We start from the raw sequence: 15,984 nt of genomic DNA, 5'->3' as shown, positions 1-15,984 counted from the left end.
TCAAAAAAGCAGAGTTTGCAGTGAGCTGAGATCACACCACTGCACTCCATCCTGAATGACAAAGCAGTACCTTGCCTCAAAAAAAAAGAAAAAATTGGTATCAAAGAAAAATTTAATGTATCTATATATACATACATGTATATAGTCATAGTATATTAATCAAAAAGTAAATTCTTCATAGTTCATGACAAGCAAATGGCAGGCCAGGCATGGTGGCTCATGCTTGTAATCTCAGTACTTTGGAAGGCCCAGGCAAAAGGACTGCTTGTGTCCAGCCTGGACAACCTAGTGAGAACCAACCTCTCAGAAAAAAACAGAAATTAGCCAGGCATATTGGCATGTGCCTGTAGTCTCAGCTACTCAAGATGCTGAGTTGGGAGGATCACTTGAGGCCAAAAGGCCAAGGCTGCAGTGAGCCATAATCACATGACTACACTCCAGCCTGGGTGACAGAGCAAGACTAAGGAAAAAAAGAAAAAAAAAAAAAAAAGAAAACTGTAAAAAATATAAAAATAGAAGACATGAAGTGAGAAGCTACCATGTCCGGGGCAAATACAAAGGGCCCAAGGTTCATTCCCATCCTTACCTCCAGAAGACAAGAAAAGCCATGAGACACTAAATAAAACAGAAATCACTGTGAAACCACACAGGCAGAATTTACTATTGATTTGTCAGAAATCCACTCTCAAGGTTAAAAGAAGAGACGGCTTTTGCTAAAGCACTCTGCTGTGAAGTGAACAAATGAGAGTCCAGGGAAGCTTTAGGCTCCTTGATGCTGTTGACCATCAAAGACTTAAAGCTGGATCTGGAAGAGGCAACTGTGAGGCAAGAGCAAAATCAGAAGAGGCCACCATGAGGCAGAAGATGGGCCCTGAGTGGCCACTGTGAGGCAGAAGATGGGCCAGATGAGGCCATTGTGAGGAAGGAGCGGTGTAAGAGAGACCACAGTGAGACAGGAGCTGGGTTATGGGAGGCAGTCGTGAGGCAGGAGATGGGCCTGGTGAGGCCAGTGTGAGACAGCAGCTGGGCCTAGAGATGCTAGTGTGAGGCATTAGCTAGGCCTGTTGAGGCTGCCGGGAGGCAGGAAGAAACATGGCTGGGGAAGGCCACCATGATGAAAGAGCTGGGGCTGGAAAGGCCTCTGCAAGGAAACAGGTGGGCCTGGAGAGGCCATTGTCAGGCAGGAGCTGGGCCAGTTCAGGCTGCCACGAGGCAGACTGTGGGCCTAGACAGCTTAACTTGAAAAAGTTTCAGGCCTACAAAGGACTCTAGGAGCTGGGCAACAGCTGGGGCCAAAGAGCGTGTTGTGAGGCAGGAACTGGGCCTACAGATGCAGCCAGAGGAAGAGCTGGGACCGAAGACGAGGCCAGGAGGCAGCAGCTGGGACTGGAGAGGCTGATTTGAGGAAGTTCTGGGCCTGAAGAGGCAGCCAAAAGTCAAGACCAAGGTCTGGGGAAAATAGCCGTGAGGCATGAGTTGGACCTGGAGAGGCCTCTGGTAGGCAAGAGCAGGATGTGCAGAAGCTGTTCTTAAGTGAGAGCTGGGTCTGTACAGGCCACTGGGAGGCAGAAGGTGGGACTAAAGGGCTTGACTGGAAAAAGTTTTGGGCCTACAAAGGCTGGCAGGAGCTGGGTGGGAGCTGAGTCCAAAGAGGTTGTTTTGAGGCAGGAGTTGGGCATGTAGACGCAGCCAGAAGGAAGAACTAGGCCTGGAGAGGCCACCATAAGAAAGGCAAAGGCTAGGCCTGTAGAGGCCGACTTGAGACTGTAGAGAGGCCGGCAGGAGTGTAGCCGGGGAAGGCTGCCAGGAGGCAAGAGCTGGGCCTGGAAAGGCTACTGCGAGGTAAGAGGTGGGCCTAGACAGCTGAACTGGAGGAGGTTTCGGGCCTACGAAGGCTGCCGGGAGCTGGGCAGGAGTCGAGTCAAAGGAGGCTGTTTGGAGGTAGGAATTGAGCCTGCAGGTACAGCCGTGAGAAAAGAGCTGGGCCTGGAGAGGAGGCTGGGAGGCAGCAAGCAACTGGGCTGGGGGAGGCCAACTTGAGGAAGTTCTGGGTCCGGAGAGGCTACCAGAAGGGAAAAGCTGGGCCTAAAGAGGCCACGGTGAGGCATGAGCTGGGCCTAAAGAGGCCATTGGGACACAGGAGCCGGGTCTGCAGAAGCTGCCGAAAAGCAGGAGGGTGGCCTGGGGAGACCATGGTGAGGCATGAGATGAGCCTAAAAAGGACCTCGCAGGCGGGAGCTGGGCCTGTCGAGGCTGCTGCGAGGCAGGCACAAACGTGGCCTGGGGAGGCCGACATGAGGCAAGAGCTGGGCCTGGAGAGGCCCTTGTCAGGCAGGAGCTGGGTCTCTCCAGGCCGCCAGGAAGCTGAAGGTGGGCCTGGAAGGCCTGACGTAGAGAAGCCTGGGGTCTACCAAGGCTGCCAGGAGCTGGGCCAAATGTGGTTGTCATGTGGCAGGAGGTGGGCCAGCAGACACGGCCAGGAGGGAGAGCCAGGCCTGGAGAGGCCGACTAGAAACAGTTCTGGGCCTGGAGAGGATGCCGAGAGGCAAGAGCTGGGCCTGGAGAGGCCGCCAAAAGGCAGGAGCTTGGCCTGAGGTGGCCACGCTGAGGCAAGAGCTGGGCCTGGAGGCTCCACTGTGAGGCAGAGGCCGTGGTTGTTGGGGCCCCCAACACACACCCACTGGGCCTGGCGAGGATGACTTCAGGACAATTTGAGCCTGCAGAATCCATTATCAGAAGGCAATAGCTTGGCCTGTAGAGGCTGCGAAAAGGTAAGCACTTGACCAGCGGAGGCCATGGTCAGGCAACAGCTAGGCCTGGAGGGTCCACTTTGAAGCAGCAGCTCAGCCTGAAGGGGCCTACAACAGGCAGGATCTCGGCCTGTGGAGAGGCATGACCTGATCTTAAACACGCCAGTGTGAGGGATGACCTGGCCCATAGAATCCTGTGTGAGGCCGGATCGTGGCCTGCAGAGTCCAGGAGAGGCATGAGATGGGCCTAAACAGGCCAGTGCAATTGAGCACCTGGGCCTATAGAGGCCAGTGTGAGGCAGGAGCTTGGCCCGGAGAGGCTGCAAGATATATGAGCTTGTCCTAAATAGTCCAGTGTAAGGCAGGAGCTGGGTCTGTCGAGGCTGTCAGGTGGCAGACTATAACTTGGACTGGGGAAGCTGCTGTGAGGCAAGAGCTGGGCCTGGGGAACTGGGGAAAGGTAAGGCCTGGGCCTGGAGTGGCCATCGTCAGGCAGTAGCTGGGCCTGTCAAAGCCACTGTGAGGCATGATCTGGGTCTGGAAATCTTGACTTGAAGAAGCTTTAGGCCTACAAAGGCTGCCAGGTGCTGGGCAGGAGCTGAGCCAAGATAGGTTGTTGTGAGTCAGGAGTTGGGACTGTAGACACAGCTGGGAGGAAAAACTGGGCCTGGAGAGGGTATAGGGAGGCAGCAACTCCACCTTGAGAGGCTGAACTGAGGAATTTCTGGGCCTGGAGAAGTCACCAAAGGGAAAAGCTGGTCGTAGAAAGGCCATTTTGAGGAATGAGCTGGGCCTCTAGAGGCTGCCAAAAGGCAGGAGTTTCACCTGGGGTGGCCGCCTTGAGGCATGAGATGAGCCTAAAGAGGCCACTGGGAGGCAGGAGCTGGGCCTGTCGGAGCCTGCCATGACGCAGGCAGAAACTCGGTGTGGGGAGGCTGCTGTTAAGGCAAGAGTTGGGTCCATGAAGGCTACCACAATGCAGGCAGAAACCTGGCATTGGGAAGCTGCCATGAGGCAAGAGCTGGGCCTGTCAAGGCTGCTGGGAGGCCAAAGGTGGGCCTGGCAAAGTTGACTTTAAGAAGTCTGGAGTTGGGTGTGTCCAGGCCAGTGGGAAGTAGGCGGGCCTAGAGAGTTTGAATTGAGGAATTTTCAGGCCTACAATGGCCGCCGTGAGCTGGACAGGAGCTGGGCAGAAGAGTTTATCTGAGGCAAGTGTTGGGCCTGTAGATGGAGCCAGGAGGAGGAGCTCGACCTGGAGAGGTGGTCATGAGGCAGAAGCTTGGCCTGTATAGGCCGACAGGAGACAGGAACTGGGCCAGGAGTGGCTCACTTGAAGATGATATTGGGGAAAGTGACAGGTCATCAGGCATTAGATTCTCAAAGGGACAGCGCAACGTAGATCCCTCACATGCACAGTTCACAATGGGGTGCTTGCTCTTACGGGAATCTAATGCTGCTGCTGATCTGAGAGAAGGTGGGGCTCAGGGGAATGTGAGCAATGGGGAGTGGCTGTAAATAAAGATGCAGCTTCCCTTACTCAACACTATTCACCTGCTGTGTGGCTCCTTACAGCTCTATGGCTCAGGCGTTGGGGGCCCCTGCTCAAGTACATCCAAAAGGACCCTTCCCACAACAGTCTTCATAGTGGTCACATGCAGCAGCCACTTAGCTCCCAAGGCATGTGCCTCAGCTAGCATTTCATCACAATCAACAGTAAGTGGTAGCTTGAGTCATTGTGAGGTCACTTCCTGGAAATCACCAGCATCCCATTTCCCATGGCAAGGAGCTCCGCACAGTCCCTTGGATAACCAAACCTATGCCCAAATGCCATCTGTGTGGGTCTGTCTCCTGGGACCCTTCCTAGTAGCAACTCTGTAGTAGTCAGGGTCCAATCAGGACACATAAACCACTCAAAAGTCCAAAGTGCTAGAATTTAATACAGAGAATTATTCATTATAACAGGGAAACAGTATGACAGATTGGCTAGCACAAAGTAAAGAGAACTCTAGAGAATACAGGACTAGCCAAGGTCAGGCATGGTGGCTCATGCCTGAAATTCCAGCAATTCAAGAAGCCAACACAGGAGGACTACGTGAGGCCAGGAGCTAGAGACCAGCCTGGGCAACATGGTGAGACCCTGTCTCTATCCAAAAAAAGAAAAAAATTAGCTGGGTGTGGTGGTGCACACTTACAATCCCAGCTACTCGGGAAGCTGAAGTGGGAGGGTAGTTTGAGCCTGTGAGGTCAAGGCTGCAGTGAGTCATGATTATGGCACTACAGTCAAGCCTGGGTGACAGACCCTGTCTCAAGGAACAAAACAACAACAACCACCATTTACAGGCAGAAAAGAAATAGGGCTAATAAGGTATGATGTTGAAATGTGACAAATAAAGTAATATGAGGGCTTTTATCCATTTAAAATCATCAAACAAAAAATAACCTATTAAATTATAATACCCTGTGCTGGCAAAGGTGCAGTGAAATGGGCACTTTCTTATACAATGAGGGGTGTTTAAATTGTATATAAGCCTTTCAGGGTAAAGCTTTGCAATTTTTTTTTTTTTTTTTTTTTTTTTTTGAGATGGAGTTTCACTCTTGTTGCCCAGGCTGGAGTGCAATGGTGCGATCTTGGCTCACCGCAACTTCCACCTCCTAGGTTCAAGTGATTCTCCCGCCTCAGCCTCTGAGTAGCTGGGATCACAGGTGTGTGCCACCACACCCAGCTAATTTTGTATTTTTAGTAGCAATGGGGTTTCTCCATGTTGGTCAGGCTGGTCTCAAACTCCAGACCTCAGGTGATCCACCCACCTCAGCCTCCCAAAGTGCTGGGATTACAGGCGTGAGCCACCACGCCTGGCCGACAATTTTTTTTTTTAATAATAGAGACACTGTCTCACCACACTCCTCCAAGTCCTGACATCAAGCAATCCTCCTGCCTCAACCTCCCAAAGTGCTGGGATTATACCTGGGAGGTACCCAAAACCTTGTCAATTTACATCAAGGGCAATGAGAATGTCCATTCACCATGACTCACAGTAATCTCACTTCTGGAAATACCTTGGGAGACAACTGAATCTAAACAAAGGGTCATCTGCACAAACAGTGAAAATCTGGGAGTAACTGAAGACAGAGTGGTTAAGCGAAATAAGAAACAGTTATAAGAAATTAAACTATCTATGGTATTTACAGGCACCTGGTCAGTTCATGTTAGCTGCTACTTTTTTGTTGTTTTAAGACAGGGTCTCACTCTGTCACCCAGGCTGGAGTACAGAGGCCTGATCATGACTCACTGCAGTCTCAACCTCCCTGGGCTCAAGTGATCCTCCCACAGCAGCCTCCCAAGTAGCTGGAACTACAGGAACATGCCACCACACTAGGCTAATTCATGTGTATTTCTGTTGGGATGGTAACTCCCTTCGTTTCTGAGGCCTGTCTCAAACTCTTGGCCTGAAGCCATCCTCCTGCCTCAGCCTCCCAAAGTGTTGTGATTACCGGTGTGAGCCACCACACCTGTCCACCTGCTACTTTTATTATATATATCACTAAATTCAAAATTATTTGTCATTAAAAATTATCATTTTCAAGGCTGTGGAACAATATGTGTCCTACAGCATAATTGTAAAAACATATACAGTTGTCCCTCGGTACACAGAGAGGATTCGTTCCAGCCCCCCCATTTCTGCATATACCAAAATTCATGCATACTCACGTTTTGCAGTCAGCCCTTTGGAACCCACGTATAGGAAAAGTCCAAATATTACTTGGGCATCATGGCAAGCATGTACAGTCTCAGTCACTTGAAAGGCTGACGTGGGAGGCATGCTTGAGCCTGAAAGGTTGAGGATGCAGTCAGCTGTGATAGCACCACTGCCACTCCAGCCTGGACAATAGAGCAAGACCCTGTCTCAGAAAAAAAAAAAAAGGTTAGAAATTGTAATGACGTCTGTTGGGCAAAATTCCATATAAGCAAAGTATAGTTAATGAAGCAATTGGTGATCAATTAGTACAGTTGACTTTCTGGAGTTTCTGACAGTAAAGGTAAGAAAAATGCAAAACACAGAGACAGAGGGTTAGGGAAGGATTCTACGTGTTTAATAGGATGACACTGGCCATGTTCGTGCAGCAGCAGTATGTCACCATATGACATACCTTGGAGAGAAGTTAGCAGATGAGGAAGTTGATAAAAATGATGAGAGAAGCAAAATACTGAAAGCGATAGTGAAGTAAACCACGAAGAATTTCCATAACTGACATCAGCAAAGTGGCAATATTGTACAGTGTGTGTTTAAGTTCCTGTATAACATTGTATTTGCTTTCTGTTTGTTTGTAAGGAATGTATCTACTAAAAGTTCTTCTTGCTGTCAAAAGAATATGTGTAAGTCATTAGAACTTATTCTTCTGTTTTTCTACTTTGATCTTCCAGCCATCATCCCACAGCCTTACTTTAGAAATTTTTTATTTTTTTAGAAATTTGAACAAGTGCTTGTTGGGGTGGCTCATACCTCTAGGATGGGAGGCAGGGGTGGAAGGGTCACTCGAGGCCAGGAGTTTGACACCAGCCTGGCCAACAAAGTGAGACCCCATGTCTACAAAACAATTTAAAAATTAGCCAGGTATCATCATATATACCTACAGTCCCAGCTACTCAGGAGGCTGAGGCAGGAGGAGCCTTAGCCCCGGAGTTCAGTGAGCTGTGATTGCACCACTGTACTCCAGCTGGGTTGCAGAGGAGACCCCATCTCCTAAAACAAAAAAAACAAAAAAAACAACAAAAAAAAGAAAGAAAATAGGTAAAGTAGCAAGTTGTATGTAGCTTACTCTGAACACGTCTAAACTATTTTGGGGTCTAGCATCCCTTTACATTTTTTTAACTCTATTGAAGATCTTTTAAGACTTTTTCTTTATATAAATAATTATATTAAAATTAGAAAAGAAGACAAAATTTTGAAAATATTATTCATTACATATTAATAAAACCATTTTATGTTGTTATAATGCAGGACAAATTTTTAAAATAGATATATTCATTACATATGAATAATAAAACTGGTACATGTTGACATAAGTAATACTGTTTTTTTTTTTTTTTGGAAACAAAGTCTGACTTTCACCCACACTGGAGTGAAGTGGCAAAATCTTGACTCACTGCAACCTCCACCACCTGGGTTCAAGCAATTCTCCTGGCTCAGCCTCCCAAGTAGCTGGGATTACTGGCGCCCACCACCATGCCTGGCTCATTTTTGTGTATTTTTAGTAGAGATGTAGTTTCACCATGTTGGCCAGGCTGGTCTTGAAATCCTGACCTCAGGTGATCACCTCGGTCTCCCAAAGTGCTGAGATTACAGGCGTGAGCCATTGCGCCCAAACCAATTAATATATATGTATTAATGTGTGTGTGTGTGTGTGTGTGTGTGTGTGTGTGTATATATATATATATTTTTTTTTTTTTTTTTTTTGAGACAGAGTCTCGCTCTGTCCCCAAGCTGGAGTGCAGTGGTGCAATCTCCGCTCACTGCAAGTTCCGTCTCCCAGGTTCACGCCATTCTCCTGCCTCAGCCTCCCCAGGAGCTGGGACTACAGACACCCGCTGCCATGCCCAGATAATTTTTTTGTATTTTTATTAGAGATAGGGTTTCACCGTGTTAGCCAGGATGATCTAGATCTCCTGACCTCGTGATCCGCCCACCTCGGCCTCCCAACAGATTAATATATTTTTTAAAACACTGATTAGTCAGGCAACAACACTGGGCAAGGGTCTCCTCATTCCCAGCGATGCAAACCCCACTGCACGGCTCCAGGGTTGCAAGGGCTACAGCCCTCTAACTTGTGATTTCACATATTTTATTTATATTCTATTTGTATTGTGAGACAGGGTCCTGCTCTGTCGCCCAGACTGGAATGCAGTTGTGTGTGCACTTATAGCTCACTGCAGCCTCGACCTTCTGGGCTCAAGCCATCTTCCTGCCTCAGCTCCCCACTGGCTGGTACCACAGTTGAGTGCCACCACACCTGGCTATTTTTTTAATTTTTTGTAGAGTGAGGGGTCTTGCTCTGTTGCCCAAGCTGGCCTCAAACGCCTGACCTCAAGAGATCTGCCCACCTCAGTCTCCTGAGTAGGTGGGACTATAAGTACACATCACCATACCTAGCTACATTTATTTCATTTTATTAAATTTTGAAAAATATTTTTATAGAAAGGAGGTCTTGCTATGTTGCCCAGGCTGGTCTCGAACTCCTGCCCTTAAAAGATACTCCCATCTCTGCCTCCCAAACAGCTGGGACTACAGGCATGAGCCACTGCAATGAGCCTAAAGAGATTTCTTTAATCTAGCATCCCATACTTAATAGGACTGGGAAAGGCAGTAGTGTTTTTTTTTTTTTAATTACTTAATAATTCAGTAAGAATCTATCTCAACTTTGACCCCTGCCTTCTCTCACACTCCACATCCAGTCTGTCAGGAAATCCTGTTGTGTCTTCAACATGTATTGAAGATCCCCACCCAGCAACTCCCTGGCCTCCTCCCCTGCTTCTCTCCTCTGATCATCTCTCACCACCACTATGACCCTGGTCAGGACCACTATCATCTCTCGCCTGGATGTTGCCGCAGCTTGGCCCCCATGCTTTTACCCAAATCTTCCCACAGTCTTTCTCAACTCAGCAGCCAGAGAATGCTTTTAAATCGGGGGAGAGATCAGGTCGCCTCTCTGCTCAGAACCCTCCCGCAGTTCCCATCTCAGTCAGAGTAAAAGCCAAAGCCCCAGCAATAACCTCCCAGGGCTTACACAATCTGTGCTGATCCTAGCCCAGCAACTCCCTGGTCCTCCTGCCCTAATTCTCTCCCTCTCTCCTTCTGCTCCACTGACCTCCTTCCAGAACCTCAGACACACCTCAGACACTTTATTCCGCTGTTTCTGCCTACAGGCCTCTTTCCTCAGCACCTCGGCCAGCTCCTTCCCCTCCTTCAAGTCTTGGCTTAATTTTCACTTAGGAGGCCACCCCAACCATTCTATTTAACATTGCCATCTGTCCCCATGCCCACCATGCTCATTTATTCTTTCTTTTCTTTTTTTCTTTTTCTTTCCTTTTTTTTTTTTTTGTGGAGACAAGATCTCACTCTGCCACCAAGGCTGGAGTGCAGTGGTACAATCATAGCTCACTGCCACCTCCAAATCCCAGGCTCAAGCAATCCTCCCACGTCAGCCTCCCTAGTAGCTGGGACTACAGGGGCATGTCATCATGCTTGGCTGATTTCTTTTATTATTTTATTTTATTTGAAGATGGAGTTTCACTCTTCTTGCCCTGACTGGAGTGCAGTGGTGCAATCCTGACTCACTACAACCTCCACCTCCCAGTTTCAAGGGATGTCTCCTGCCTCAGCCTTCCTAGTAGCTGGGATTACAGGCACGTGCCACCATACCTGGCTAATTTTTGTATTTTCAGTAGATATGGGGTTTTGCCATGTTGGCCAGGCTGGTCTCAAACTCCTGACCTCAGGTGATCTGCCTGCCTCAGCCTCCCAAAGTGCTAAAATTACAGATGCGAGCCACCGCGCCTAGCCATTTTTTAAAATTTTTTTATAGAGATAGGGTCTCATTATGTTGCCCAGGCTGGTCTTGAACTCCTGGCTTCAAGTGATCCTCCTGCCTGGATTCCTAAAGTGCTGAGATTACAGGCATGAGCCACCACGCCTGGCTTCATGTTAATTTCTTCTTGTGGCTGCAACAAACTTTCCTACATTTAGTGGCTAAAAACACCACAAATCAACCATCTTACAATTCTGGGGGCCAGAAGCCCAAACTAGGTCTATTAAGGCTAAAGTCAAGGTGTTCAGCAGGGCTGCATTCCTTCTGGATGCTCTACTGTGTTCTCTTGGCTTTTCCAGCTTCTAGAAGCCACCTCATTTCTTGGATCATGGTCCCTGACTCCATCTTCAAAGCCAGAAGTGAAGCATCTTCAAATCTCCCTCTCTGACCTCGGCTTCCATCACCACATCTCCTGCTCCAATTCTGACTCTCCTCCCCTCTTTCTTTTATAAAGATCCTTGTGATTCACCTGAGGTCGGGAGTTCAAAACCAGCCTGACCAACAGAAAGAAACCCCGTCTCTACTAAAAACACAAAAATTAGCTGGGCGTAGTGGCACATGCCTGTATTCCCAGCTACTCTGGAGGCTGAGGCAGGAGAATTGCTTGAACCCAGGAGGCGGAGGCTGTGGTAAGCCAAGATCGCACCATTACACTCCAGCCTGGGCAACAATTGCGAAACTCCGTCTCAAAAAAAAAAAAAAAAAAAAAAATTCCTTGTAATTGCTGGGCATGGTGGCTTCCACACATAATTCCAACACTTGGGGAGGTCAAAGCAGGAGGAAAACTTGAGGCCCAGAGTTTGAAACTAGCCTGGACAACATAGTGAGACCCCACCTCTACAAAAAAAATAAAAGTAAATATCAGCCAGATATAGTGGTATGTGCCTGTACTCCCAGCTACTTGAAAGGCTGACGTGAGATGATCGCTTTAGCCCAGGACTTTCAGATCAGCCTGGGCGACATAACTAAATTTCATCTCTACAAAAATGAGCTGGGCATGGGTGACATGCGTGTGTAGTCCCAGCTACTTGGGAGGCTGAGGTGGGAGGATTGCTTGAGCTCAGGAGGTCAAAGCTATAGTGAGCTATGATCACATCACTGCACTCCAGCCTGGATGACACGGGGAGATTTTGTCTCAAGAAAAGAAAATAAAAATATATTTGGTCTCTGTCCCTGGTTCCTGGTACAGAGTTTCTAAAGTCCTTATAAAGACCTCAGTGATAGAGGTGATAGGAGCATCTTTTGTTTTAATATTTGGTCTTGGTCCCAGGTTTCTAACACAAGAGCCTCTAAGAACTCTGGGATCTCCAGCATGATAAGAACGTATTTGGGGATGTTGTTGAGATGAATGGGTGGCTGCAAGCTCCTAGATTTCTTCAGGAGGAGGGCTGACTGCCAGAGGAAGCAACCAGATGATTAGAGGCTTGGAAGTTTCAGCCTCACCCGCTTAACTCCAGGAGGCAAGTGGGGCTGGAGATCGACTTAATCACCAATGGCCAAGGATTTTATCAATGGTGCTTGCATAATAAAGCCTCCATAAATACCCTGAACAACAGGATTGCAGAGCTTCTGGGTTGCTGAACACAGGAGATGCTGGGAGTGTAGCATGTTCAATAGTGTATGTGAGCTCTGTGCCCCTCCCCACTTACCTTGCCCTGGACATCTTTTTTTTTTTTTTTTTGGAGAAAGGGTCTGGCTCTTTTATCCAGGCTAGAGTGCAGGAGTGGCACAGGCTGGAGTGCAGTGGCACAATCTTAGCTCACTGCAACCTAAGCCTCCCCAGTCCCCAGATCAAAACATCCTCCCATCTCAGCTTCCCTAGTAACTGGAACTACAGGTGCACACCACTGTGCACTCGGTTATTTATTTATTTAGTGAGATGGAGTCTAGTTCTGTAGTAACTGGAACTGAGGAAAGAGAGACCCTCTCATATTGTTTTATACTCAGTACCTGTTTTAAGAAAAAACAAGGAAGTAAAACCAAAGACAGGCAGCCTGGCGCCAGGCCCAAAACCAGGCTTGGGCCTGCCTGGCCTAAACCCAGTAGTTAAAAATCAACTCATAACTTAGAAACCGATGTTATTCATAGATTCCAGACATTGTGTAGAAAAACATTGTGAAACTCCCTGCCCTGTTCTGTTTCTCTCTGACCACCAGTGCATGCAGCCCCTGTCACGTAGCCCCTGCTTGCTCAAATCAATTATGACCCTTTCATGTGAAATCTTTAGTGCTGTGAGTCCTTAAAAGGGACAGAAATTGTGCACTCAGGGAGCTCAGATTTTAAGGCAGTAGCTTGCCGATGCTCCTAGCTGAATAAAGTCCTTCCTTCTACAACTCAGTGTCTGAGAGGTTTTGTCTGCAGCTCGTCCTGCTACAGAACTACAGGTGCACACCACCACACTCGGTTATTTATTTATTTATTGAGACAGAGTCTAGTTCTGTCACCCAGGCTAAAGTGCAGTGATGTGATCTCAGCTCACTGCAACCTCCACCCCCGGGTTCAAGCGATTCTCCTGCCTCAATCTCCTGAGTAGCTGGAATTACAGGTGCGCGCCACCACGCCTGGCTAATTTTTGCATTTTTAGTAGACGGGGTTTCACGATGTTGGTCAGACTGGTCTCAAACTCCTGACCTTGTGATTCATCCACCTTGGCCTCCCAAAGTGCTGGGATTGCAGGCTTGAGCCACTGTGCTCAGCTTTTTAAAAATTTTTTACAGAGACAGGGTTTTACCATGTTGCCCAGGCTGGTCTCAAACCCCTGAGTTTAAGCAATCCTCCCACCTCGGCCTCCCAAGTGCTGGGATTACAGCGTGAGCCACTGCATCTGGCATATATATCTCTTTCATTGGCTGTTTCTGCGATGCATCCTTTACAATGAACCAGTAATAGGAAATGAACTGGCCCAATGTGGTGGCTCACATCTGTAATTCCAGCACTTCAAAGAGGCTGAGGTGGGAGGATCGCTTGGGCCCAGGAATTTGTGGCCAACCTGTGCAACATAACAAGACCCCAACTCTACAAAAAATAAATTAGCCAGATATAGTGGTGCAGGTGTGTAGTCTCAGCTACTAGGGAGGCTGAGGTGGGAGGACCACTTGAGCCCAGGCAGTCAAGGCTGCAGTGAGCTATGACTGCACCACTGCACACCAGCCTGGGCAACAAAATGAGACCCTGTCTCTCAGAAAAAAAGAAAATAAACTGTTTTTGTGAGTTCTGTAAGCGGTTCTAGCAAATGATTAAACCCAAGAAGGCGGTCATGGGAACCCCTGATTTGTGACAGGTTGGTCAAAGGTACAGGTGACAACCTAGGACTTGCCATTGGCATCTGAAATGAGGGTGGTCTCATGGGACTGAGCCCCTCATCTGTGGGGTCTGTGCCAACTCCAGGTAGTGTCAGAATAAAATTGTGGGATATCCAGTTAATATCCAGAGCATTGGAGAATTTGGTGTAGAAACTCCACACACACATTCAGTCAGAAGTGTGTGAGGAGAGACAAACACGGGCTTTTCTTTCACCTGTCTACCTGCTTAACTGCATAGGAGAGGCAACACGTGGTGCTCATGAACAAAGCAAGCATTAAAGTCAGACCAGACCCGACATTTGACTCAGTCTTAATATCCAGGTGAGCCTGGGCAAATCACTCATTATCCCTAAGTCTTCATTCATAAAATGGGGATAACTGTGGCACCTACCTGTGATTTTGTGAGAACTAATAAAATACTATGCTTGGTGTTAGTGTGATCATTATACCTATTCCAAACTATCTGACAAGGACAGTGATGCATGATAACATCAACAGATTAGAAATTGTAATGAATTCTCTCAGGCAAAATTCCATACAAGCAAATTACTGTCTCTCCAAAGCACTCCCACCACACTTAATTCACCATTCCCTGAACAAAATGTGCCATCTTCATTGTGCAGGTCTTTACAGTGCTGGTTTCCCTGCCTGGGCAGCTCCCTCCATCCCATCCCAGCCCATTCCCCATCCCTCCACCTCCCCCTTCCCTCCCCACTCTCATACAAGTCTTCCTCATCTTTCAGGATCCAGCTTCAATGTCGCTTTAACTGGAAGCTTCTCTCACCCTGTGGAAGAGCTTCCCATTGCACTTGATGCATGTACTGTTATTTGACCATTTTTGAGTCATAGTCCAAGTCTTTTTGTACCTGAATAACATGCTGCCCAGTCAGTCTCTCTTCCTGGACTCTGAAGTCTTTCATGGTAGATCCAGCTGGAAATGACAAAAAGACATTCTTTTAAAAAAAGGGGAGGATGATATAAACAGACACAAGTTCTTAAACGTTTTAAATGGTATGTGAAAAGCAAACAAAAATCAAAGGTTTATGGGAAACAGGAAGGAATGAATTACTGGGAACTTCATCAAGGGTTAATATTTTGTTTGTTTGTTTGTTTTTTTGAGATGGAGTCTTTCTCTGTCACCCAGGCTGGAGTGCAGTGACGCGATCTCAGCTCACTGCAAGCTCCGAATTTCCCAGGTTCACGCCATTCTCCTGCCTTAGCCTCCTGAGTAGCTGGGACTACAGGCACCCGCCACCACGCCTGGTTAATTTTTTGTACTTTTAGTACAGACGGGGTTTCATCGTGTTACCCAGGATGGTCTCAATCTCCTGACCTTGTGATCTGCCTGCCTCAGCCTCCCAAAGTGCTGGGATTACAGGCATGAGCCACCGTGCCTGGTCTAATTCACTTATTTTATTTTATGTATTTTATTTTTTTTATTTTTTGAGACAGAGTCTATTCTGTTACCTAGGCTAGAGTGCAGTGGTGCAATCAGGGCTCACTGCAGCCTCGACCTCCTGGGTTCAAGTAATCTCACCTAATTTTTATTTGGTTTAAGAAACTCAGTCTTGGTTGAGCGTGGTGGCTTACGCCTATAATCTCAACACTTTGGGAGGCTGAGAGGGGTGGATTACTCGAGGCCAGCAGTTTGAGATCAGCCTGGGTAACATATTAAGACCCTGTCTCCACACAGAAAACAGTGAATTTGTGAAAGGCAATTTTTTCCACAGACTGGGGGTGGAGGAAATGATTTCAGGATGACTGAAGTGCATTACCTATATTGTGCACTTTATTTCTATTATTATTGCATTGTAATATACAATGAAATAATTCTACAACTCATGATAATGTACAATCAGTGGGATCTCTGAACTTATTTTCCTGCAACTAGAAGGTCCATCTGGGGCGATGGGAGAAACAGGCACTAGATTCTCATAAGGAGTACGCAACCTAGATCCCTCACATGCACAGTTCACAACAGGGTTTGTGCTCCTATGAGAATCTAATGCTGCGGTTGATCTGACAGGCCATGGTGCTCAGGTGGTCATGTGAGCGATGGGAGGGGCTATAAATACAGATGAAGTTTCCCCTCACTCGCCTGCTGCTCACCTCCGGCTCTGTGGCCCTGTGGTTGGAGACCCCTGCTCAACTGCATTCGAAAGTACCCATCCCATACCATTCTTCAGATTCATCTATACTGCCGCAGGGTCAAGTGTAGCACCCCTTAGCTTGCATGGCATATGCCTCGGCTGGCATTTCATCACAATCAACAGTAAGTGGTAGCTTGAGTCATTATGAGATCACTTCCTAGAAATCACCAGCATCCCATGTCCCACTGGCAAGGAGCT

At 47.7% G+C, this 15,984-nt stretch overlaps 1 protein-coding gene across 1 annotated transcript in view; it reads right to left on the bottom strand.

The window, feature by feature from the left end:
• Positions 1-511: 511 nt before the first annotated feature.
• The window catches only part of LOC115898208 (putative uncharacterized protein FLJ44672), a 29,405-nt gene continuing 13,932 nt past the window's right edge, over positions 512-15,984 (bottom strand). Inside the window, exons 2-4 of the mRNA XM_030932033.1 lie at positions 2,497-2,634; positions 2,225-2,465; positions 512-2,062 (exon numbers count right to left, since the gene is read on the bottom strand). Coding sequence (XP_030787893.1) covers positions 1,579-2,062; positions 2,225-2,465; positions 2,497-2,634 — 863 coding nt within the window. The 3' untranslated portion in view covers positions 512-1,578. The remainder of the gene's footprint in view (positions 2,063-2,224; positions 2,466-2,496; positions 2,635-15,984) is intronic.

The sequence above is a fragment of the Rhinopithecus roxellana genome, chromosome 6 (genome assembly GCF_007565055.1).
Source record: "Rhinopithecus roxellana isolate Shanxi Qingling chromosome 6, ASM756505v1, whole genome shotgun sequence".
Lineage (NCBI taxonomy): Eukaryota > Metazoa > Chordata > Mammalia > Primates > Cercopithecidae > Rhinopithecus > Rhinopithecus roxellana.
This window is presented reverse-complemented; position numbering and strand designations above follow the sequence as displayed.